Source organism: Hyperolius riggenbachi, chromosome 1 (genome assembly GCF_040937935.1).
Source record: "Hyperolius riggenbachi isolate aHypRig1 chromosome 1, aHypRig1.pri, whole genome shotgun sequence".
Taxonomy (NCBI): Eukaryota; Metazoa; Chordata; class Amphibia; order Anura; family Hyperoliidae; genus Hyperolius; species Hyperolius riggenbachi.
Window position 1 is genome coordinate 584,260,789 of NC_090646.1, and position 25,562 is coordinate 584,286,350.

At 44.2% G+C, this 25,562-nt stretch overlaps 1 protein-coding gene across 3 annotated transcripts in view; it reads left to right on the forward strand.

The window, feature by feature from the left end:
- Positions 1-25,562, forward strand: part of ARHGEF28 (Rho guanine nucleotide exchange factor 28) — a 346,228-nt gene that overhangs the window by 165,594 nt on the left and 155,072 nt on the right. For all 3 annotated transcript variants that reach the window (XM_068248416.1, XM_068248426.1, XM_068248435.1), the window contains 2 exons: positions 4,081-4,261; positions 21,274-21,343. In XM_068248416.1, coding sequence (XP_068104517.1) covers positions 4,081-4,261; positions 21,274-21,343 — 251 coding nt within the window. The remainder of the gene's footprint in view (positions 1-4,080; positions 4,262-21,273; positions 21,344-25,562) is intronic.

Sequence of the window (25,562 nt, forward strand, 5' to 3'; positions counted from 1 at the left end):
CACAGGTAGTCACTGAATGTGCTGGGCCTGGCAGTGGCACAGTAGGAATTACCAAGGGGCCAAAGTCCAGCAGCAAAGACTTACTGACAGGGCTGTATATGCAACACAAGTGTCCGTGGGACACACACACAAAAATAATTAGATCACAAGAACAACATTAGCTCTCAGAAGAGCTGTTGAGGATGAGTAGTGCATTTTAGCAATAAGTATCAGCAAGAAAGAGCAACCTAACAAGCCTATAGCCTAAATAAGCTTTCCCTAATGTCTCTGCAGCACCTCTCCCTTCTCTAATTACTGCAGCCACACGAATGAGGGAACTGGCTGATGCTGCCTGCTTTTTATAATAGCGGGTCGAACCGCCATACAGTTCGCGGTTCACCATGAACGCGAACCACCAAAGTTTGCATGAAAAAAGTTTGCGGTCGAACCGTTTGGGCCATCTCTAATTGTAACATTGCTAAATGTTACAGTATTATATACTAAAGGTCCTTGTGGTGATTTGCTCAGCTGCCTGTGCAGGCAGCCAGCCTTTTGACCATTGTGTAGATTTGCATGCTGCAGGACTCTGGAAAGAAGAGCTTCTGTCAGTTTTGCAGCTTGTGCTTGCAGAGGAATTTGCATACGTTGTCATGCAAATTGCCTGGCCACATTCATTGGAGGCGTGTACTATAAGTACTATGTCTTTCCCACAATGCTTCGCTGTTCATAAGGATTTCGTCCTATGTAACACTCCTGGTGGGGTGTCAGTCTTGCTCTCTGTTTGAACATCAGCTTAGAGTAATTCCTGAATCTGCGCTAGGCAGATTTCCCTAGTGCAGTTAGGATTGTATTATCTGTATTGCCTGTTCTGTCTTGTCTTGCCTGTTGCCATTGTCCTGTCCCTATGGTGGTCGACAGGAAATGGTTCTGATCTCTGTTCTTGGAGTATAGCTGGTGCAGCGGTTGCTACCAGCTATCTCTTCTGTTCTGTCTCCTGGGATCGCGCTAGCTACTTTTCGCTAGCGCTGGGGATCCTTCTGTTCTGTCTCCTGGGATCGCGCTAGCTACTTTTCGCTAGCGCTGGGAATCCTTCTGTTCTGCTACTCTGTACCTGGATCGCGCTAGCCACTTTTCGCTAGTGCTGTGGATCCTATCTCTCGCTTGTCCCTGTTTTCGTGTGTCTGTCTTATCTGCTACGACTGCTTGCTGGAGGCTCGGTGAGGTAACCGTTAAGCAAGCGTTCGCGTCCTCTGTTTCATGTTTGTCTGTCGATGGTTAGTTAGGCGTGCTTGTCTCTATTGTGCTTATCACGTGGAGACCGCGCATAACCGCGTGCACTGTTGCGAATGAGTGCGGTGTTCGCGGTTAGCTAGCGTTTGTTGTTTTCCGCATCTTCTCGTTGTATTATTTACTGTGCCTTTGCTACCCTCGTATTCTGTCCTGATCTGCCTTGTGTCACGTCTGGCGATCGCACCTCTCGCGATCGCGTTCCTATTTCATATCTGCTGTTGTGTGTGCGCAGTCGCAGGGTGGCGACTAGATTGGCACACACACATACAATCTGTCCCTTTGCTCGTTCTCATTCGCAATCGCCTCTCTTGCGATTGCGTTCTGCGCTTCGTACAAATTCCTGTCTGGCATTTGTGGAGGTACAGAGGATTGGTTCCTCTGCACTCCCCAACGCCATCTGCCGACAGGAATTTTTCCTCTACGGGTGCGTAGCACCTTTTGCTGGGTTCCTGCAAATATACGCTTGTGGAGGATTTCCGCCGTATCAGCGCACGCGTTGTGCGCTGATCACGGAATAAGTTCCACAATCGTTACAGTCCTAATCCAAAGAGTCCCATAGTAAATAATTTATCCACGTTTCACCATGTATAACACACGACTCAACTTATGGTCTCCCAGAACGGAACCGGTTTATAAGTAGGGGACTGCCTGTACTCTGTTTTATTACAGACAGCCCAGTTATTTCCTTTTCCTGCATAAGTAATCATCTGCACAAAGCAGGAGATCTGCACCTGCCTGCAGTCATTTAGCGACTTGGCTGGAGCAGTGTCCAGCTTACACCTACACCCTTTGTAATGCAATAAACTGTACAAAGCTAGCTGTAGCAACACACTTGATAGGGGCTCATGTTTCCTCTAAAATCTGCTGCACGGTAGAGAAAAAAGATTTTTGATCAGAAAAATATCAATCATTTATGAGGTCAGCAGGGATAAAATATAAAAGGGGAGTATTTGCTCCCCAAACCCACAAATAAAAATGGAAATGTTACGGTTTCATATATCGGCATTCTTTCTTTTATTTTTTTCTCTTTCTGTTTTAGTAAAAATGAAACCGTGAAGGGGTTGATTCACAAAGGTTACTTATTTTTCACCTCAACTGTAAGTGCAGATTTTCTCTGCACAGTCCACCGCACAGATTTCCTGACAAGTGTAAACAGGCCCATTGACTATTATTGGCTATGCGAATCTGCATGCAGAAAACGCATGCAGATTCGTTCTAGTGGAAACTGGCCCTTAGGATAAGCAGGAGATAAACAAATCAGGATAGATCATTCTTGAGATAAACAGATAAAGAGAGACGGAAGTGAGTTTTGGGCCGGTTCAGACAGGTGGCTTCCGGTTTCTTGTCGCGTGGCGTCTCGTTTGGGGGCTTTTTGCAGCAATAATGGGCATCCCATCGCGATTGGCGATTTTCGTCCCCGCAAGGGAACATGAAGACGCAGCGGTGAATCAACACTAGAAGCCGCATGAGGCTTCTAGGGGTGTCTGAAACGACATGATAAATCGGGATCGGAGTTCCGTGCTTGCGCAATCGACGTTAACCATGCGATGTAAATGCTCCCATTCTTTAGGTTTAAACGACAAGTCCCAGACGCTTAGCAGTAAACCGCCAAGCGTCCGTGTGAACCTGCCCTAAAGTGGACCTGAACTCTTGCACAGGAGAGATGGAAAACAGAGAGAAATGCACCCTGTATGTATTTAGAGTGTTTAGCCTGTCTAATTCCCCCTCATCTGTGACTAATCACAACTGTAATTTGATCTCTCAGCTGTGTCGGCTGACTGCCTTGGCAGATCAGCTAAACTGTAAACACAAGATGTTAACCCTATGTCTGCTTCCATGAAAGCAGGAAGTAGACCCACTGCAGATTTATTGCAGGATTTGTATTAGCTGTAATAAAGAAATGTTTTTCTTTAAAGATTATTATGCTGTTGCTTATTTTTTAGAGCAGAGAAGTAGTTCTCAGTTCAAGTCCGCTTAAAGGAGAGCTGAGTCATGAGTTAAGTCAAATAAGGAGAGATAAACCATGAGTTAAGTCAGTCAGGAAGAGATAAATTGTGAGTTAATAAAAAAGGTGAGATAATTCAACTGTAAAGCTTTGTGAATGAGCCCCCAAGTTTCCCACAGGCATCTTGTAGCTCATATTGGCGTGTGCAGCGCATGCCGCCGAGACTGGCATCCATTCCTCCAAGCATGTCTGATGATGAATGGGTGGGACAGGTCTGCAGAGCTGCTGTATGAACTATTTATGTTCCAGACAAGCCAGTAATTCTCCAGTGTACTAGCATTCCATTGCCTGCTGCCTGGAATGTCACAGTTTACTCTGAGTCCCCATCCTGTGCCCATGTCACTTCTGTCAGGGATGTGCTCACTGCCATGGGTATGACACAAGCACGTCCCTCTCCGCCGGTACATTGTGTAATGAAAGTCTCTCATTTTGTTTATAACTTGTTGAACAATGCCGAGTTCCCTTGAGGCACTGTGTGTTTTTACCAGCGGCAGTCCTGAGGAGCTGCTGTCTTCCAGTAAAGCCAGTCAGTGGAAGTGATTCCATGCTCCGCTTCCTACACACACTGCCGGGGAGGTAGCTCCGCTCTCTCCTAATTGCATTACATGGGGATAATGAGAGCTGTTTATTTAATTACATGAGATCCCTGACAGCACATTCACTGCAACAGGCACTCTGTGAAGAGTACCATTCCACTCTATATATCGAAGAGCAGAATATTGGCAGGAATCACATACTGAAGTTTTATTTTTTGGACTGTGTATTTTTTATGGTGTGTAGTCTTCATTTGGCTCCATCCTTTACAGCTTCCAGGACATTCCTCCTCTCAGCTTTTGCTCGGCAGCAATCAATCCGGATTCTTTTCTGCGCTTCTGTCGTTCCTCTGGAGTGCTGACATTGTCCCGGCGACAGACCTCGGGAGACTCGCTGGAGTCGGACATTGAGCTGTTTAGAAGATGCTTGTGTGACACAACCTTTTTTGAGAAGGTAAGAGTGATGGCATTGCTACCTGCCCTGGGGATGATTCACAAAGCTTTTCTCATGAGTTAACTCACCTTACTTATTTTACATCTAACTATAGAGAGAGCTAATGCAAGAGATACATAAGGAGAGATAATTAATGAGAATAAATGGATAAGGGGAATGATGCAGTAAAGTTGTCCTGCGCACGGGGCGCACAGCAATTTTACCATTACTAGTGCGGGGGAACACCGGCCATTAGCCCTTAAAGAGTAACTGTTAGCCCCCAAAGTGAAATTTAAATCTGTACAGCAATGTTTTATTTAGTATTAAAGTGATCAAAAAAGCCAATGCGTTCTGCAAAAATCAATATAATTTTGCTACTATGTAGCCTTTTGCCCACGCTAACAAAGCAAAGCCGCATATCAGATACTGATGACGAGCATGCAGAGCATGCCTATGTTTGCCCGACCACCCTCTCCCCCCCAGGACCAGGTGCCGATCTATTTGCACCACAAACAGCTGACCGCTCTGACACGGAGAGAGATCGGCAGCACTTCCAGCGGGAGCACCGCAGAGCAGCCGCCGCCGTGCATCTCTCACATGTGATTCTCTCACATGTGACTCGGCGGCGGCTGCTCTGCCGTGGCTGCGCTGGAAGTGCTGCCGCTCTCTCTCCGTGTCAGAGCGGTCAGCTGTTTGTGGTGCAAATAGATCGGCACCTGGTCCTGGGGGGGAGAGGGGGGAGAGGGGGGTCGGGCAGACATAGGCATGCTCTGCATGCTCGTCATCAGTATCTGATATGCGGCTTTGCGTCGTTAGCGTGGGCAAAAGGCTACATAGTAGCAAAATTATATTGATTTTTGCAGAACGCATTGGCTTTTTTGATCACTTTAATACTAAATAAAACATTGCTGTACAGATTTAAATTTCACTTTGGGGGCTAACAGTTACTCTTTAATGCCATGCATATTACTGGCTTATGGTAAAGCGGGTTACCATAGCAATGCGCAAAAGGGTGCTAAGGGCCGGATATCAACCGCCTCAGCTGATAATCAGGCGTGTGTACAGCAGCCCCGATCTCCCCCCGACGGATCAACTCAATCTCCCCACCCCCTGCTGGCTTCCGTTGCGCTATTCCCCTGCCCGCTGTGTGACCTCACAAACGTGCCGCTTTGATGTTTCTCCGCCTCCCTGCATAGCAACACAGTGTCCTCAGCTACACCACTGACTCACGTTGTATAGCCTGGGCCCAATGATGTCGCCCAAAGGGATTGGATACTTATCCCTGATGGGCGACATCCATCAGAGGTGTGTACGCATCTTTACAGTCAAGAAGAGATAATTCATGAGAAAAACAGATAAGGGCAGTAAAGTCTGGTAAAGTTGTTGTGCGTAGGGGCCGCATGGCAATTTTACCATTACTAGTGCAAGCGGGAGCACCAGCCATTAACCCTTAGCTCCATGTTGTGCATTGTTATGGTAATACACTTTACCATAGCAGCGCATGTATTAATTCTATAACGTGTGTGGCATTAAGGGTTAAGGGTAGGTTCTCCCCCTGTGCCAGTAGGCGGTAAAATTGCCGTGCGATCCCTGTGCATGGCAACTTCCCCAGACTTTTCTGCATCAGACCTAGAGAAATGAACCATGAGTTGTCAGATAATTCAACAGAAATGCATTGTGAATCAACCCTCTGATCTTTTCTACGTGCTAGTGACACTTGGGTGGAGTAAAGTTGTTGACCCATATGCAACTTCACTTTTTTTCTTGGGTTTTCTCTTCGGTGATATTTTCAAAATTATAAAAAAAAAAAAAAAAAAAAGATGAAAAATTATCTCCTAGGAGAAAGCTCAGGAGAAAAAGTGAATTGCATATGGGCCGTTGAGTTTCAAGGCTTGGGCTAGTGTACTGATGCTTAGATTTTTTTTCAGGACCTGTGATAGTAAATCTGATGTATTCTGTAAGTATTAAATGGAAGCTGTTAGGTCAGACATATGGGAAGTAATGGGAATGGCCTTTAAAGGTGTGTCAGGCATAAAATAATGCTGGACTGTGAATTTTCTGTCGCTAATTGCCGTGTATTGTTTTTTTTGGACATGTTGAAGAACTTTGTCTTTTGGGGATGGTAGTCATCACGGCATGGGTTCACCTACGATGAACTTCTACTCTATATTACCCAGCGTGACCTTTTTCCTGAAATCAGCTGCCCAATAGGGATGAAGTTCTCTGAGGTGGCCATGATCCTGAAGCCATGTTCTCATGCCTAGCTGACCTTAGGTCTGAGGACATTCTGGGCATTACGGGATGGAAGTTCACTGTGGTGTAAACATCACCATATGTGAAATTCACCATATGTGAATTTATTGAAAACTAAAAGTTTAAGGATGTTGTTAGGTGATTTATGGTGCAAACATGATTTCATATGTAAAGTCTCTAAAAACCACCATAACTGTTGTCCCTTTAGCTTTTGAATACCAAAGGGTACCTGTCAGAACAGGAATATCTGGAAGCTGCCACTGCTGATTTGTTTTAAAGTGGACCTAGATAGTTAAAACTTTGAGCAGATTTGTAAATTATTATTATTAAATATTTATATTGCACTGACCTTTCACAGCACTGTAAAGAGTTTAGAGGGAAGCCAATTAACTTATCTGTATGTTGGGATATGGGAGGAAACCGGAGTGCCAGGATGAAACCCATGTAGACACATGGAGAACATACAAATTCCGTGCAGATAGTGCCCTGGCTGGGATTTGAACCGGGGACCCAGTGCTGCAAGGCAAGAGTGCTACCCACTATGCCACCATACTGCCCAAACACTATATGTAAAAAAATAAAATATTGCGCCGGAAATACATAAAATAGGAGTCTATGAAATCCCATCAACTCAAATGGAAGTTGCTTAGGGTAGGAGCTTCAAAATACTTGGGGGTAATATGTATATATTTTACCCTCAGTAAAATGTAATAACATTTTGACCTCAGGAGAGCTGCAGAGATAACACACTGGTTTATTAACTCTTCTGCGATGTAGGACGGATGCTATATGCCACACATCACTTCTCTTTAATCACTATCCACAGTGTCCTACACCAGTGTTCCCCAACCCTGTCCTCAAGGCCCACCAACAGTGCATGTTTTGTGGAAATCCACACAGGTAGGTAATCAGCTCTGCTGAGACACTAATTACCTCACCTGTGCATGTTTGTGGTTTTCTGCAAAACATGTACTGTTGGTGGTACTGGAGGACAGGGTTGGGAAGCTCTGTCCTACACACTCCAGCCTGTGACAGGGAACCGAATAGGCAGAAGTACATTCCATCCATCAAATGGAGGGTCAACATCATTGCCTTTGAGGAGATGTGTTGTCTTCTTATTATAAACAGTTTTTAAGATTTTTATATGTTTTGAAGTTTTAAACGTTCCACATTTCGGTATCAACATGCCAGCTAGGCAGCTAAGATTTATCAGTGGAAGCCTACAGACGCAGATGTTGGTGTCCTTTGATGAGAGCGCATTGCATTACTTTCTTTTTTTTGTAGCACAAACTGTTTGTGAAATATTTACGATACCGCTTGTGAAATTAAAATCATACCTATTGCACTCATTTATGGAAATACGAGTCGTCCTATTGGCCTTACTTCAAACTGTGAGAATGGTTGTACAAATGTGTCCCGTGAATGTCTACACACAGAATGACTCCCTTGTTGGCCGTATAATCATCATAGTAGTAAGATTTATGCCCTCTAAAATAGCTGCATTATGATGTGTTGCACAATATTACCCATACAATTCCCTTCCCTTTACTAAAATCTAGTTGAAGTGGTCTTATTCATCTTTGGATGCATCATGATCTGGATCAAGTAGGACCTTCAGAGACATAAACAATTAACGGTCCTGGAAAATTGCTCTGAGCACAGGAAACTCAATATCCTGTTGTTGTAGCAAGCTGTACCTTAGTCTTATATTGTGCTCTTCGACTTTGATACCATTAATTTGGCCAAAACAATGTGTAGAACATTCACTCTAGTTATATATCATTGTTACATCTGTATGGAGTAGAGAAACATTTTCGGCAACCCATTAGAGGGCACATTGAAAAGCCATGTTGATAACGGTTTCTTCACAGAGTGCACTTTACCTTCAGCATCAAACTATATTAAGGCTTGGATCACACATAAAAAGGTGAGCAGTCCTGTCAGTTTTTGACAGTGTGCATCAGTTTTGCATGTGATTCTACGGTTGTGTTCACACATAAATCTGTACATTACCTGTCCTGTCAGTTTTGTATCAGTTTGTATGTGTTTCAATGGCAGTGTTTACACAAAAAAGGTGTATGTGTCCGTTCCAGTCTGGTAAAGCTGATAAAATAATGATGCAAAACTGACAGGACTGGACTGGACATGTACAGATTTATGTGTGAGCTAATGGGTAGCGGGAAAAAAAACCAGATACCTACCTTACCTAAGGAGAGGGAAGGCTCTGGGTCTTATAGAGCAGGGTTTTTCAACCCTGTCCTCAAGTACCACTAACAATACATGTTTTGCAGAAAACCACAAACATTCACAGGTGAGGTAATTAGTGTCTCAGCAGAGCTGATTATCAACCTCTGTGGATTTCCACAAAACATGCACTGTTGCATTATAGAGCCTTCCCACTCCTCTCACGGTCCCCGCACGAGTGCGAGAGGGAGAGCGCAGGTGCAGTACAGAGCCGCCATTCTTCAGGAGCACTCGGTCTCCCAAAGACTTTCTAAGCCTCCTGCGGTAGCAGAGAGCAGTGTTCGACCAATCATACTGCTACCAATTGTGACAGTGCTGGGACGAGGGGGTCGTGAGATGAATGGGGAGGCTCTATAGGACCCAGAGCCTTCCCTCTCCATAGGCAAGTATCTGTTTTGTTTTTGTTTCTTTTTGTTTCCCATTGACTTTAATGTTTCTATCTTAGGCACAGCATTCAATGAGCCTGATGCAATTCACAAGTGTTCTCCTAGTGATCTTTTCACACTTTATCAATGAAATGCCTTTTAAGCCACCAGCAAGCCAGAAAATACTCAGAATAATTTTGACTGTACTTTGTCACCTACTTTTTGTTAGTTTTGCAGTTGCAGAGTGCTGAACAGTTATTAAAAGAGAAGATTAAAAATTATCGCCAAGGAGAAAACTTAGGAAAAAAAGTAATTTGGACCGGTCCCAATAAGTGAGAGCACTTGCAGCCAGAGCTGATAGAAAACTATGCAAGAACAGAGAGAGCATACAAAATCCATGCAGATAGTGTCTTGGCTGGGATTCAGATCTACATTAATCAGCTGCAACATTAAAACCACCGACAAGTGAAGCAAGTAGCATTAGTAATCTCTTTACAATGGTATTTGCGGGTTAAATTAGGTGACCATTGAACAGTCACCTCTTAGATTTGTTGGAATCAGGAAAAACATGCAAACATAAATATGAGTGACTTTGAGAAGGACCAGTATGATGGCTGGATGATTGAGTCAAAGCATCTCCAGAATGGCAGGTCCAGATGGTGGGGTGTTCCTGATGTGCGAAGTTTAGTAGCTTTTAGAAGTGGGCCCCAAGACGTGACAACCAGTGAAGTGCTAGCCGGGTAATGTATGCCCAAGGCTCATTGATGCACATGGGGAGTGAAGGCTGGCGTAACTGGTGTGATCCCACAAAGGAGCTACTGAAGCACAGATTGCAGATAACCCATCAACCTAGGATTATTCCCATTTTATTGACTGAGATGGTCCTGGGGTGCAATGGAGGAAGGTAGACTGGTCTAATGATTTCTATCCACCTCACCAGTTCCAGGAGAGGATCTGCTGCTGACGTACTTGTCCCAGATGCCCCTGGACACCTTCTGAGGTCTTTCTGTGAGGATCCGCTTGGCTGCCTGCGCAGGCAGGCAGCTTTTTGACCACTGTTCAGGTCTGCATTCTGCAGGTTACACTTTCAAGTTTTTTTTCTGTTCTAATGCTGAGTACACACAATGCAATTTCCTGCCCGATCGACAGGTGATCAGACAGGAAGTTACAGGGTGTGTACATGTCCAAATTGCACCTGATTAATAAAGCAATGGATTTTCCAATTATAAGTGCTCAAAATCATTCACTTTATCGATTGGGAGCCGATCGGACATGCTGAAAATAATCACCCGATTCCCGTCTGTCTGGCGGGAAATTGCATCGTGTGTAGCCAGCATAACTGATCCATGTACAATAACCAAGTTTGTTAATCTCTACTACTTTATCTTTTTTTCCCTCACATTTTGACAAATTTGTGCCCAAAAATATCAATTTTTTATAGTTCTATTTCTTCTGCTCGTTTGGACTAGTTTGACACTGTATGCCTTGTTTTCTTTGTTTGGCTTCAATGTCTGTTTTGTATTCTTCTTGGCAATAGCACTGAAACAGCATTAGTCCGAGTAATGAATGATCTACTTACTGCAAGGGACAAGGGTGATTGCTCAATTCTGATTCTTCTTGACTTGTCAGCAGCATTTGATACTGTGGACCATGAAATACTAATCCAGCGACTGAAGAATTACTGTGGCCTAAGGGGTACTGTTCTTAGCTGGTTTCAGACCTTCCTATCTGGCAGGACACAGCAAGTATGTCTGGGCACACACTACTCTAATCCAGTGCCACTTGCCTATGGAGTTCCACAGGGTTCTGTACTATCACCATTACTCTTTGCAGTCTACATGCTCCCACTGGGCAAAATAATCCAGAACTATGGTTTAGGATACCATTGTTATGCAGATGACACACAACTGTATCTGTCCTTCAAGCCTGGCACCCAAGACCCATCAGCATCCATAAATGCGTGTCTAGTGGATTTACAAAATTGGATGAACACCAGCTGGCTGAGGCTGAACTCTGACAAAACAGAGGTGTTGGTGGTAGGTGGTCCACACATGATGGATAAAGTTCAAAACGCTCACCACCTCAAACTAGCAATTGGGGGAGATACTGTACAGTATAAAGACTCTGTGCGAAACCTTGGGGTGATCCTGGATGGAAATCTAAAACTCAGACAGCAGGTATCAGCTGTCGTCAAGTCTTCCTTCTTCCATCTAAGAAATATAGCGAAAATAAAACACCTAATCCCAGCTGAAGACCTTCCTGCCCTGGTTCACGCATTTGTATCCTCCCGCCTAGACTACTGCAACGCCCTGTTAATCGGATCTACAGATAAGGTTCTGCGCCCCTTACAGCTAGTACAGAATGCTGCAGCCAGACTCCTAGCCAATGCCCCCCGCAGCTCACACATCACCCCAGTACTGCAAACTCTTCACTGGTTGCCAGTAAAATGGAGAATCAATTTTAAGATCTGCCTGCTGACATTCAAGGCTCTACACCACATGGGACCCAAATACATAGCGGATCTATTGGAACTTAATGCCCCTCCACGCACCCTCCGCTCTGCCAACAAGATGAAGCTGGTTATTCCCAGGATACACTTAACATTTGGTGCTCGGGCCTTTTCCTATGCAGCCCCTACTCTATGGAACTCACTTCCACAATCAGTACGAGAGGCTCCTTCTCTGGACAGCTTTAAAAAAAGGCTAAAAACTCACCTCTTTTCCCGAGCCTTTGAGACTGCATAATGCAGGGTCACAGCGCTTTGAGTCCCCAGGGAGAAAAGCGCTATATAAATGTTATTGTTATTGTTATTGTTGTTGTAGACTCATCCTGGGAATATCCCTGCAGTTTTCCCACAGAACAGTCATGGTGGTGATGTTGTGGGACTCCTGGCTGCAGACATATGCAGCATGCTGTGGTGTGAAGGACTTGCACAGCGTACAGCTGACGGCACACCAGTGTCTGACTATTGTTAGTGTTTGTGCCGAGAGATTTGAGTGTGGAAATACTATTCAGCACACAAATAGTTTCATATAGTGAATATAATTTGAGAGGTTTGTTCTTTTATAAATAAGAAACTGGTTTAATGAGCGAACAAGGAAATTTGCTATCAGAGAAATGTATTAAAGAGCAAGGACTTTCAGTGTACTCCATTCATGTGCAGGAAATTCTTATCTTTTTAGTTCCTGTACACCTGATTAGATATTTAAAGTGGACCAGCCATATGTCTGCAATGGGTGCTTACTTCCAGAGTCTTATGCTGGGCATACACGGGTCCATTCTGCGCCCGATCGTTTTGCCTGCTCTATTCTCTTATCTTCCGCTTATTTTTCAATTCACTTCAATGACAAATCGAGTGACAAAACGATCGAACGGTGATCCGACATGTCGGAAACGATCTATCTAACCATCTTATCAGCTCAGAATCGAGCCGTGTATTCCCAGCATTAAGATTGGGTTAAGCCAGTGATCTGCAAACTTGGCTCTCCAGCTGTTCAGGAACTACAAGTCCCACGATGCATTTGCCTTTATGAATCATGACTGTGGCTGTCAGACTCCTGCAATGCATTGTGGGACTTGTAGTTCCTTAACCTCTTGCCGACCGCGTGACGCCGATGGGCGTGGCCGCGGCGGCAGCCCTAGGACCTTCAGTCTCCGAGCGGCGATCGCCGTTCGGGAGACTGTTAAACGGCATGATCACCGTCTATTTACATGTACAGCGCTGCGATCGGCAGCAGGGCTGTACTGGAGACAACTGTGACACACGGCTGTCCCCCTGGGGGACAAGAGAGCGATCGTCTCTCATAGGCAGAAGCCTATGACAGCCGATCGCCATAATTGGCTGGCTGTGGGGAGGGAGGCTAGTTATTTAAAAATTAAACAGTAAGAATATTTATTAAAAAGAAAAATATAAACATGGGGGGAGAGATCAGACCCCACCAACAGAGAGCTCTGTTGGTGGGGAGAAAAGGGGGGAGGGATCACTTGTGTGCTGAGTTGTGCGGCCCTGCAGCTTAGCCTTAAAGAGAACCCAAGGTGGGTTTGAAGAATATTATCTGCATACAGAGGCTGGATCTGCCTATACAGCCCAGCCTCTGTTGCTATCCCAAACTCCCCTAAGGTCCCCCTGCTCTCTGCAATCCCTCATAAATCACAGCCACGCTGCTGGCAAACAGCTTGTCAGAGCTGGCTGTGTTTATCTCTATAGTGTCAGTCTGCTGCTCTTCCCGCCTCCTGCAGAACTCAAGTCCCCGCCTGCATCCCTTCCCTCCCTGCTGATTGGAGGGAAGGGACGGGGGCAGGGACCGGAGCTATGCAGGAGGCGGGGGAGCAGCTGAGACTGACACTACAGATGTAAACACAGCCTCACAGCACGGCTGTGATTTATGAGGGATTGCAGAGTGCAGGGGGACCTTAGTGGGGTTTGGGATAGCAACAGAGGCTGGGCTGTATAGGCAGATCCAGCCTCTGTATGCAGATAACATTCTTTAAACACACCTCGGGTTCTCTTTAAAGTTACTATCAATCACGATGGACCATCTCACATGGCCCATCACTGCACACCCCACGCCTGTCAGACCGCTGCCCGAAGCACGGCCAGAGGGGCACAGGATGACGCAGCGACAGGGATATTATTATATCGGATATATACGCATACACTTGCCCACTGTACTGTATATACAGGTTTCACATAAAACCGTGTCACATAACACAATTCCACAAAAAAGAAAAAGATCATCCCTTGTAGAACAAAGTATTAATTATTATTATTGATTAATAATGATTTATAAAGTGCCAACATCTTCCGTAGCGCTGCACAAAGTAAGAAACAATCACGGGGTACAAAACACAATGGTGTACAGCAATATACAAAATATAAAACTGGTACAAAATACAGAATTGGTAATTACGGTGACAAAGGAGTTGGAGTCGAAGTCTGAGCAGTTTTTGAGTACCTGGAGTCGGGGACTGCTAATAAATCTGAACTGTAATTAAAAGAGAAAATATGATAAAATGTTCTATTTCTCAGATAATAGTCATCATAAATAACTTCTATATACAGCAATAGCAAATATGAAATAAACCAATCAAAAACAAGTTGTTTGGGCTGCTGCAATAGAGCAGTCATCATATTTTGAAAGTCAGATGCACATATCTGATTGTGACTGTATATCTGATGTGTACACAGGAATCTTTTATAAGTAATAAATAACATCTCTGCTGTAAACCTAATGTGTAGTTGTGTCACTACAGGATGGTCAATGAAATGCAAATAAATCTGCCTTGATGCACCTGGCTGTCCAGCTGATTTATTTGGCTGCAGTAGTGTCTGAATAACACCAGAAACAAGCATGCAGATAATCTTGTCAGATCTGACAATGTCAGAAACACCTGATCTGCTGCATGCTTGTTCACGGTCTATAGATAAAAGTATTAGAGGCAGAGGATCAGCAGGTCTGCCAGGCAACTGGTGTTTTTTTTTAAATAAATATGGCAGCCTCCATATCCCTCTCACTTTAGCTGTCCTTTAAAGGCAGAGGATCAACAGGACAGGCAGGCAACTGGTATTGTTTAAAAGAAAATAAATGTCAGCCTCCATATGTCTCTCACCTTGGGTTCCCTTTAAGCGCAAATGCTTATCTTTGGCATAGTGGGCACATTATGAGTACGTAGGTCACAAAGATTGTAACTGTGTCACGTAGAAGACCGTGCAGAGAACAGTCATAACAAAACATATCAGATTCCACCTTTCTTCATTCATGAAATATGCTTATCCTTTGGCATAGTGGATCCATGGGTCACAAAGCTTAAGAAAAAGCAATAACTTTCAGTAACATATCACATTCCCCAAATTATTATTAATCATTCAAGAAAATGAAAACAGATTTGTACTTGTTTGTTGCTGTATGCTGAGAATTTGTTTTGAAGAGAAGAACATTTTCTGGGGGAACTAAAGAGCAATGCTTATTAAATCAGGGTACTTTCGTGGATTCCCCAGCCTGCATGTGTAGTACTAATGCTATACAGAACTTTCCTCATATTTAATTTCAATCTGTAGGATGAATTCCTGAGACTGAATTCTAAACAGCAGCCGGTATCGGTGTGATGTAAAATATGCAAGACAAAAGAAATGGTGGTTTGAAGTTCAGAGACATCAATTCACTAAGATCATGCTAGAGATAATAAAGCAAGAGAAAACTTACCTCCACACGTGAGAGAGTTATCTTACCTCTTCATTCCTTAAAGAGGAACTGTAACATAAAAATATCCCCTGGGGGGTACTCACCTCGGGTGGGGGAAGCCTCCGGATCCTAATGAGGCTTCCCACGCCGTCCTCCATCCGTCAGGGGTCTCGCTGCAGCCCTCCGTGGAGTCCGGGCAGCGGTGACGTCATTATTTACCTTCCTGGCTCCTGCGCAGGCGCTCTGACGGCTTTCCATTCCGAACTACACGGAAATACCCGATCGCCGTCGGGTCCGCTCTACTGCGCAGGCGCAAGTCTCCTGCGCCTGCGCAGTAGAGCGGACCCGAATGAGATCGGGTATTTCCGTGTAGTTCGGAATGGAAAGCCGCCACAGCGCCCCCGCTGGAGCCAGCAAAGGTAAATATTGAAATGACAGTCGGCACAGTCGCCGGCTGTTCGGAGGGCTGCGGAGAGACCCCCGTGGGACAGAGGACGGCGTGGGAAGCCTCATTAGGATCCGGAGGCTTCCCCCACCCGAGGTGAGTACCCCCCAGGGGATGTTTTTAATGTTACAGAGTCTCTTTAAGTTACCTCTCCTGTAGTTAATTTACCTCCTCTGTAGTTAATTTACCTCCTCTGTAGTTAATTTACCTCCTCTGTAGTTAATTTACCTCCTCTGTAGTTAATTTACCTCCTCTGTAGTTATTTTCACATGCAGCTAATTAATAGCCTGCCTTTAACTCTGGAGTTATTTTAAGGATTGGAGAGTTAATTTAAAGACAGAAGAGTTAACTTTAGGCTTGCCTGAGGTAAAATGTTTCCTGAATACCACATGCCTTATAACCATGGTAACAACTCTAGAAGAGTTATTAAGGACAGGAGATAAGTTTAGTGAATTGAGGCCATTGACACCAGCAGAGCCCAGATTCACCAAGATGGCCTTGGTGGTGATCCTTGGATTCTATTTCTACCTCTCTCACTATCTTCCAGACGAGCACAGGTGTCACTTTTGGCTTCTGACCACATCCTCTGAGATTTTCCACAGTGCAGAACATCTTGTATTTGTTAATAATTCTTTGTGTATATCGTCTTATTATACTCGCATAGAAGCCGAATTTTTGAGTACAAAAAATGTGCACAAAAGTCCGTCGTCCCCCCTCCCCCCCTCGGCTTCTATGCGAGTCACCAATCTGAGTACAGGCTCACCTGTTTTTATCCCTCCCTCTGAGTGGCCGTTTATGTCCAGGCTCACCTGTTTCATGCCCCCGAGCGACCAGCCTGCGTTCCGTGCCTGCAGAATCAGATATGGCACTCTTCTGAAGATGAGCAGTCTTGCGGGTCCCTCTTTCCCTGCATGTGAGTGGCCGGGGCATTGGATCAGAGGAGTGTAGAGGAGAGGGCTCACCCATTGAAATCAGCACATGCTCCTTCGCGTCATCGCTCTACCGCGTCACCGTGCCTTCAGGAATGCCCCCGGCCACTTGTTCAGGATCACAGCGGTGACATCAACGCTGGGGTTTCCTATTCAGCCTGTGTGACGCTCACGCTGTCTCATTTTTATGACGCCCTCAAGTGGCGTCTTGGGACACAGCTTGAGCATCACACAGGTTGAATAGGAAACCTCAGCGCTGATGTGAAAGCTGTGATCCTGAACAAGTGGCAGGGGGCATTCCTACGGGCACGGACCCATTGGCTGGGACACAGACACCTCCTTTAAGGCAGCGGTAAAATCTCCTGGCAGCATACTTTATGCAGACAGCAATCGTCCCCATCGCTGATAGGTAAGCCACACCTGCCTGCTCCGCTTCACTCTGCAATTATGGGTGGTGGGGTAGGGTGGCGAGCATCTACTGCACCTGGCTGCCTAATATGGGGGATACAGGGGGCGCATCTGACTGAGGAGGGATTCCTAATATTGTGGCCACATATGGCTGTGGTGGAGGGGTACATCTGACTATAGTGGGGATTTCTAATTTAGGGGTCACATCTGGCTATGGGGGGGGGGGGGTTAGCATAGGTGATACATCTGGCGATGGGGCGGGCTGCCTAATACTGAGGACACATCAAGCTATGGGGGGGTGCCTAATACAGGGGTACATCTGGCTATAGGGGGGTACTTAATACAGGGAGCACATCTGGCCGTTTATAACTGAGTGTGTGTGGGGGGGGGGCTTCATACTAAAAGCACACCTGTCTATTTATCCTGTGGAGGGGTCTACAGTGGGGAGGGGGCTTATATGCGAGTCAATTACTGACAAAGTGCCTATGCCAATACAAATTGATATGCTGGATATCCGCAATTCAAAAATGACCAAGAGTGGCAAAACACTGTGCAAAATAGCATAAAGGTGCAAGTGAGAATAAGGTAACTTTTACCCGTATAATGGTTGGTGGATGAGGGAGACAGCCTCTCATCCACCAACCATTATACGGGTAAAGTTACCCTTTTCTCACTTGCACCTTGCTATTTTGCACAGTGTTTTGCCACTCTTGGTCATTTTTGAATTGCGAATATCCAGCATATCAATTTGTATTGGCATAGGCACTTTGTCAGTTCATTTTTTACACAGACTGTTAACCCTTGTAAGACAGTTTTATCTTTGCACTATTCTGTATTTTTGTACTCTTGATGTTTTTTGTAGAATTTTTCACTTGGATTGGATATATATTTTTGTATGTTTTGATATTTTTTGGCATTTTTGCACTGGTATTTTTGATATTGCATCAAGCATGCGCCAATTTTGCACTAGCACTTTAGTTTATGTAATTTACCCCAGCATTCAACCATGTATAACTTCTAATCTTCTGTGATTGGAGATGTATTGCTTATAAGCAATGTTCTGGGAGATTTTATTTACTTGTTTTTATTCTCTTAAAGGGATATGTCCCTAATAAATTGTATTTATTTTGAAAGGTATGTTTGGAATGATCCTTTTCCATTTATAAGTCACAGTATTTATCTAAACTTTTAACCACTAGTGGGCAGTCTTTCTCTAATGTACATATGAATTGTTTGCCCTAGGTGTCGATACAACTTTTTAGATAGCTTTTTTGCTCATTCTTTTTTGCAACACTGTACATACACATGTCTATCTCATCATGTCACATGTCACTTCGGGTATCCTTTAAGGGATAGGATAGTTGGTGAAGGAAAGCTGTGTATGAGATGGCAAAGTGGTGGTTAGTGGCCACAGTGTCCTAAGTGAGATAGTGTGTTTGCTTGAAGAGGTGAGTTTTTACATTGTCCCTAAATAGGGATAAGTGTGGGTGAGTGGTGGATGTGTTGAGGGAGAATGTTCCAGAGGAGGGGAGAGGATCGAGTGAAGTCTTGTAAGCGACAGTGAGAAGAGGTGTTCAGAGAGGAAGAGAGGAGAATGTGGTTTGTAGAGCAGAGAGTGCGTGTCGGATGGTATCTGGAAATAAGTAGGAGCTAGGTTATAAAGTGTTTCATAGGCGCAGAGGTCGGGATTTTGAATCCTTTGTGTAACTGGTGGCCAGTGAAGGGACTGACAGTGTGGACTAGAACTGGAGAAGCTCAAAAATCAAGCTCCCTCACTTTCTGTGCTCACCTTTTGGTTGCTCCCACTTAAGCCTTCTATTGCTATCATCGGTACAGGTTCCTTACAATATTTGTAGCCACTTACAGCAGACTGCATTCATTTTTTTATATACTGTATATACAGTATATACCTTATTCAGGGATGGTGACACACAACAGATGCTATACACAATGACCTAGCAACATCAAAGATGTCCACTTTATTGGCTTCCAGTGGAGCCCAGGTCAGATGAGGCTCAGGAGCTCAGCTTAGTTGGCTCTTCCATGCTACATTAATTTGTCTACCCATTTCAATGTTATGAGTTCAATTTCATCGTTCATTTCTACTGTTCATGTTCTTAAAGAAAATAATGATGTCTCTTGGTCTCAGACAGTCTGGTTTGATGGTCATTTATTAATTCTAGATTTAAAAATAACTTGTTATTGCCGAGCCCTGTGTCCCAGGCCATTACTCTGCACTTTGTTGTCCTGCATCCTTAATCATTAGTAATGGCAGGCTTCTTCTATCTTTGTCTGTTTCTATGGAGGAGACCACTGTGAGTCACAGGATATGTCTCCTGGCATGTCCATACCTGCAGCACGGCTTCATACCTGCTGGGTAATATTGTGTTTTCTCCGATTTATCCTAGAGTTAGGGTTAGACATGCGGTTTTCTGGAGCCCCAGTCCTATATCAATAATAGACACAAAGGATACATAGCTTGCACTGCTAGGATGTTTGGATGAAACTCGTTCAGCTTACTCGACACTATTACTAGACAAAGGTATAACATGACTACAAAGTACATTATAAACAACCAAAAAGAAAAAAACATCATGAGCTTTACTTGAATGATCTTTCAGGTATGCTCATGCCCATGTACTAAAACTTACACCTTCCTGTGCAGAAACTGTACTATTTGGAATTCATTGTCCATACGTTTTAAAGACAATATGCACCTTCACTCACACATCTTAAAGGGAACCTGAGGTGAAAGGGATATGGAGGCCGACATATTTATTTCCTAGACACATTACCTGACTATCCTACTGATCCACTGCCTTTGGTGGATGTCGCCTGTCAGATCAGTACCTGATCCCCTTGGACGACATCGCTGGGCTGGACTGTACACAGATGTCAGCTGTGTAGCTGATGATGCGCTGTTGCTATGCGGGAGGATGGCGGAAGAGTGGTGGGCGGGGGATCGATGCGAACAATGGGATAGACAGGGATCGGCATCGCTGGGGGGTGAGTAGATGCGCCAGGCGGATCGCTTGCGAGTTGGAGATCGCTGGCTGCCGTACACCCGCCTGATTATTGACTCAACTTAAGTCAGGCATGTGTATGAGGCTTAAAACCTTTAGACATACTGTAGACCTTGAACAAGCATGCATACCAGATGTTTCTGAAATAAGCCTGATAGGATTAGCTGCATGCTTGTTTCAGGTGTGTGATTTAGACCCCACTGACCACAAAAATGAGCAGGACAGCCAGGCAACAGTTATTGTTTAAAATCAAATAAATATGGCAGCCTACATATGTCTCTTAGCTTGGGTTCCTTTTAAACAATGAATGTCTACATAATAAATGTGAAGTGGCTAGAGTCTTTCTTGCATGGAATATACTGATACTTTTTGTTTTGGGAGGGTAATTATTGTTCTGTTCCCTATACTGATTCCAGTCACATAGCAGAAATTAAAGGTCACTAAAGGTGGCCACTAACGATCCAGTTTCTAGTGAAAAATCATTTGAGCGATCAGATAATCCTGATTTGTTGTGATTGGATTGGTTGTAAATAATCTCCATTGATAGTTGTCCGTCTGAATTTTCGTCCAACCAAAATTTGGATTGTCTTGTTGGTTGTGATAGGAAGCAAAGATTGGTTTGTTAATGGTGTAGTGAACGATGTATTACGATATTTCACTTCCAATCAGAATTATCTGATCATTCAAATGATTTTACGCTAGAAATTGGATTGTTAGTGGCCACCTAAAGCTGGACAGCATACTGGTTAAAGATGCTCCTGGTCACCCGTGGAGCCCGCCACAAGGGCCCCTTTCCACTAGAGCAATTGCTGAATCGCCAAATCGCTAGCGATTTTAAAATCGCTAGGGTTTGCTAAATCACATAGGAATCGCGGTAGGTAATTACCACTACCGCAATTCGATTTTTACAAAAGTGCCGCGGAACGATTATTGCTGCGATTTTGCTATGCTATGCAGTGCATAGCAAAATCACAATCGTCGGGGGGAAAAAAAGGACTTTGAATCGCAATCGCTAGTGTTCAGCGCAAACTCTAGCGAATGCTAGTGGAAAAGGGCCCAAAGTGTCTGCAGCCCTGAAGATTTTCTGTGTTTAGTGAGAACACCCAAAAAAACGAGGGGGCAATGTTTAAGAGTGTAAATCATTACTGATGTGAGACGTTAATGTGGTTATTCTATCATTTTAGATTGTGAGCCCTGTACTCTGCTGGAATCATAAGAACCAGATGCAAGTTGATGGAAGCACCAGCGAAGCAGGTAAAGTGTTTGGTCATTATCTTACAGATTAATATATAAACTTTCGGTGATTTATCTGAACCCAATAGCAGCCAATTTATTTAGAGGCTTGTAAGTGCTCCAGGCCAATTTATTTTAGAATTTTTTCTTATTTCTTATTTGTTACATTTCCTTACTACTAATTAGTACTGTCGTAATGTGTGTTTATTTATGGCAAAATGGTTGACGTGTTTCAGACAGCAATGTGTCTTTAGTCAGTCTGACCCTATGGAGTCATGTTAGGGATTTTTTTTTTTTTTTACAGTAGCAGAGTGAAGTGATACATATTGTATAGATTTTTGTGCTGAAGAGGAGTAACCCTTTACGTATTTCAGTAGGTTGTGTAGGAAAAAGGTAAGACATGAAAATATGGTACAGTGGTTTGCAATCGTATTCGGCCCCCTTGAAGTTTTCCACATTTTGTCATATTAATGCCACAAACCTGAATCAATTTTATTGGAATTCCACATGAAAGACCAACACAAAGTGGTGTACACGTGAGAAGTGGAACGAAAATCATACATGATTCCAAATTTTTTTTACAAATAAATAACTGCAAAGTTGTGTGTGCGTAATTATTCAGCCCCCTTTGCTCTGAGTGCAGTCAGCTGCCCATAGACATTGCCTGATGAGTGCTAATAACTAAATAGACTGCACCTGTGTGTAATCTAATGTCAGTACAAATACAGCTGCTCTATGAGGGCCTCAGAGGTTGTCTAAGAGAATATTGGGAGCAACAACACCATGAAGTCCAAAGAACACACCAGACAGGTCAGGGATAAAGTTATTGAGAAATTTAAAGCAGGCTTAGGCTACAAAAGGATTTCCAAAGCCTTGAACATCCCACGGAGCACTGTTCAAGCGATCATTCAGAAATGGAAGGAGTATGGCACAACTGTAAACCTACCAAGACAAGGCCGTCCACCTAAACTCACAGGCCGATCAAGGAGAGCACTGATCAGAAATGCAGTCAAGAGGTCCATGGTGACTCTGGACGAGCTGCAGAGATCTACAGCTCAGGTGGGGGAATCTGTCCATAGGACAACTATTAGTCATGTACTGCACAAAGTTGGCCTTTATGGAAGAGTGGCAAGAAGAAAGGCATTGTTAACAGAAAAGCATAAGAAGTCCTGTTTGCAGTTTGCCACAAGCCATTGGGGGGACACAGCAAACATGTGGAACAAGGTGCTCTGATCAGATGAGACCAAATACTAACACTGCACATCACTCTGAACACACTATCCCCACTGTCAAATATGGTGGTGGCAGCATCATGCTCTGGGGGTGCTTTTCTTCAGCAGGGACAGGGAAGCTGGTCAGAGTTGATGGGAAGATGGATGGAGCCAAATACAGGGCAATCTTGGAAGAAAACCTCTTGGAGCCTGCAAAAGACTTGAGACTGGGGGGGAAGGTTTACCTTCCAGCAGGACAACGACCCACAACATAAAGCCAGGGCAACAATGGAATGGTTTAAAACAAAACATATCCATGTGTTAGAATGGCCCAGTCAAAGTCCAGATCTAAATCCAATCGAGAATCTGTGGCAAGATCTGAAAACTGCTGTTCACAAACTCTGTCCATCTAAACTGACTGAGCTGGAGCTGTTTTGCAAAGAAGAATGGGCAAGGATTTCAGTCTCTAGATGTGCAAAGCTGATAGAGACGTACCCTAAAAGACTGGCAGCTGTAATTGCAGCAAAAGGTGGTTCTACAAAGTATTGACTCAGGGGGCTGAATAATTACACACACCCCACTTTGCAGTTATTTACCGTATTTATTTTTTTAATGTTTGGAATCATGTATGATTTTCGTTCCACTTCTCACGTGTACACCACTTTGTATTGGTCTTTCATGTGGAATTGGTGGAAGGGGGCCAAATACTTTTGCGAACCACCGTATTTGCATTTGCCTTTATTCTGTAATTAGATTGGATGCTAGACCTCCGCACACCTCCATGCTTCATAACTCAGTCCCTGTGAGTGAAATTCCTGTATAATGTAATAGGAAATGTCATGAGAATGTGGTGTCCCTGTCATTTCCCTGCTCAGAGCCATTGTGCGTTGTTGTCGCCCGTATCCATAACCACAATGGCAGTGTTATCCTCGCTTCTACCGCTCTCTCTGTTTCAGTGCAATATTTGAATAATTAGCTGCTTTAATCAAATTCTTATGTAGCCCTCTAGAGCCTTGGGGTTACTCCACAGAAAGAAGCCCTTTATGTGGTTATCATAGTTGTTTTATAAACCACTAATGTTTTCTGCTTCTCTACCGATGAAATCTCAGTGGCCTTTCTGTTCCAGTCAGCACTGTGCAGTAAAGTGGGATGTGTAACTAATTATGACTGAAAGAGTAATAAATCCGTACATATTAATAAAAACAGAATAATATCTACGTTTGTATCCCCAGTCGCTGGAAACTTGGGCAGTAGACTCAATCCAGCCATTCTTTTATTTGACCATTTTCTTCTGCCTGGCTTCCTCTTTTTCTGTTCACTGTCCCCTCAGTAGGGATGGAATTGGCCACGGCATTGGTTCGCCTTCTAATGAACCTCCATTCCATAATGCCCCATGTGACCTCTGACCTAAAGTCAGCTGACCAACAGGGATGGAGTTTGCCACAGTGAGTTTAGGAACATTTGTTCAAGTTGGCACACGCTTGATTGCGAATGCCACTGGCCAGCTGGCTTTAGGTCAGAAGTGATGCATTATGGGATGGAAATTCGCCACTTAAGAACACATACTTTTGCTAACTATTTAATTCAACAAAATCCTCTTTCTTACTCTTAAGACCACGACTTTAATGTATTCTTCACACAGGATGATTATTTGTTTGAGGAAACTGGACTTGTTTTTTATAGTAAGCAATGTTATTTCTGCTGAGTCTAGAATATTTGTATCAGCTTATTTTATGTGCAGATTATAGAATTCCACAAGTCTTTAATTGGTGGGTACCACCACTAGATAAGTACATGTGGGTCTAAAACATTAAAGGGAACTTGAGATGAGAGATTATAAAGAAAATATACATACCTGGGGCCCCCTCTGGCCTGATCGCTCCCACGCCATCCCCTTCTGCCTCTCCGTTCACCCCCAATTTCCCCCAGAGAGTCGTCCGGGGCCAACTGCGCATGCGTGGCTAAGCCGTGTGTGCTCCCCTGTCTCGCTCCCATGTTTTGCAGGAGCAGAATGCTCCCGGCGATGTGAGCGAGACAGGGGAGCGCACCTGGCCGGGACTGCGCATGTGCCGACTGGCCCCGACTGGTGGATTTTCCAGGGGTCAATTGTGGGCAAAGGGAGAGCCAGAAAAGGATGGCGTGGACAGTGATCAGGCTGAAGGGCGCGGAGGAAGCCCCGGGTGTTTATATTTTCTTTATAATCCCCCATCTCAGGTACACTTAAAATACATAAAAAAACCAAAAAAACAAATGACCAGTAAAAGACTGGTCTAATGTCACTTGAAGACATATTTACACTTTATTGAAGCTAATTGATAACATTGCCAGCTGCAAGACAAAGTATCCAATTATCTTGCAATTAAGTAATTGCTCTGCAAACAAGAGAAGGGAATCCTCTTCTCCCCTGGATGCAGCAGAAGCTTTTCTACATTGTTTAATCAATTTAGTATAGCTCAACACAATCTCTGATAATTTTGGTCTGCAAGGACGCTCTCATTAATTAGCTTCTGAGTGATGTGGAAGTTTGAATCAATAACCCTCCCAGTAACTTAGAAAACCAATAATATGTTTTTTCCTATTAGATATATGCTGTATTCAATGCTTTAGACTAGGGCTTCCCAATCCTGTCCTCAATTACCACCAACAGTAGAGATGGCCCGAACGGTTCGCCGGAGAACTTGTTCGCGCAAACTTAGCTGGTTCGAGTTTGCGGTGAACTGTGAACACTTAGCGAGTTCGACCCGCCCCCTATACTACATCATTGGGCTAAACATTGACCCTCTACATCAGTCAGCAGACACATGGCAGCCAATCAGGCTGCACTCCCTCCTGGAGCCTCCCTCCCCCTTATAAAAGGCAGCAGCGTCAGCCATGTTCTCACTCTGTGTGCTGCTGTATTAGTGAGAGAAGGAAGAGACATTAAAGAGGGAAAGCGACAGTTAGGAGGTCTGTTAGCTTGCTCCTTGCTGATATTTGTTGATGAAAAGCATCCCGAAACAGCTCTTTTGAGAGCTAATTGTTCTTCTGAT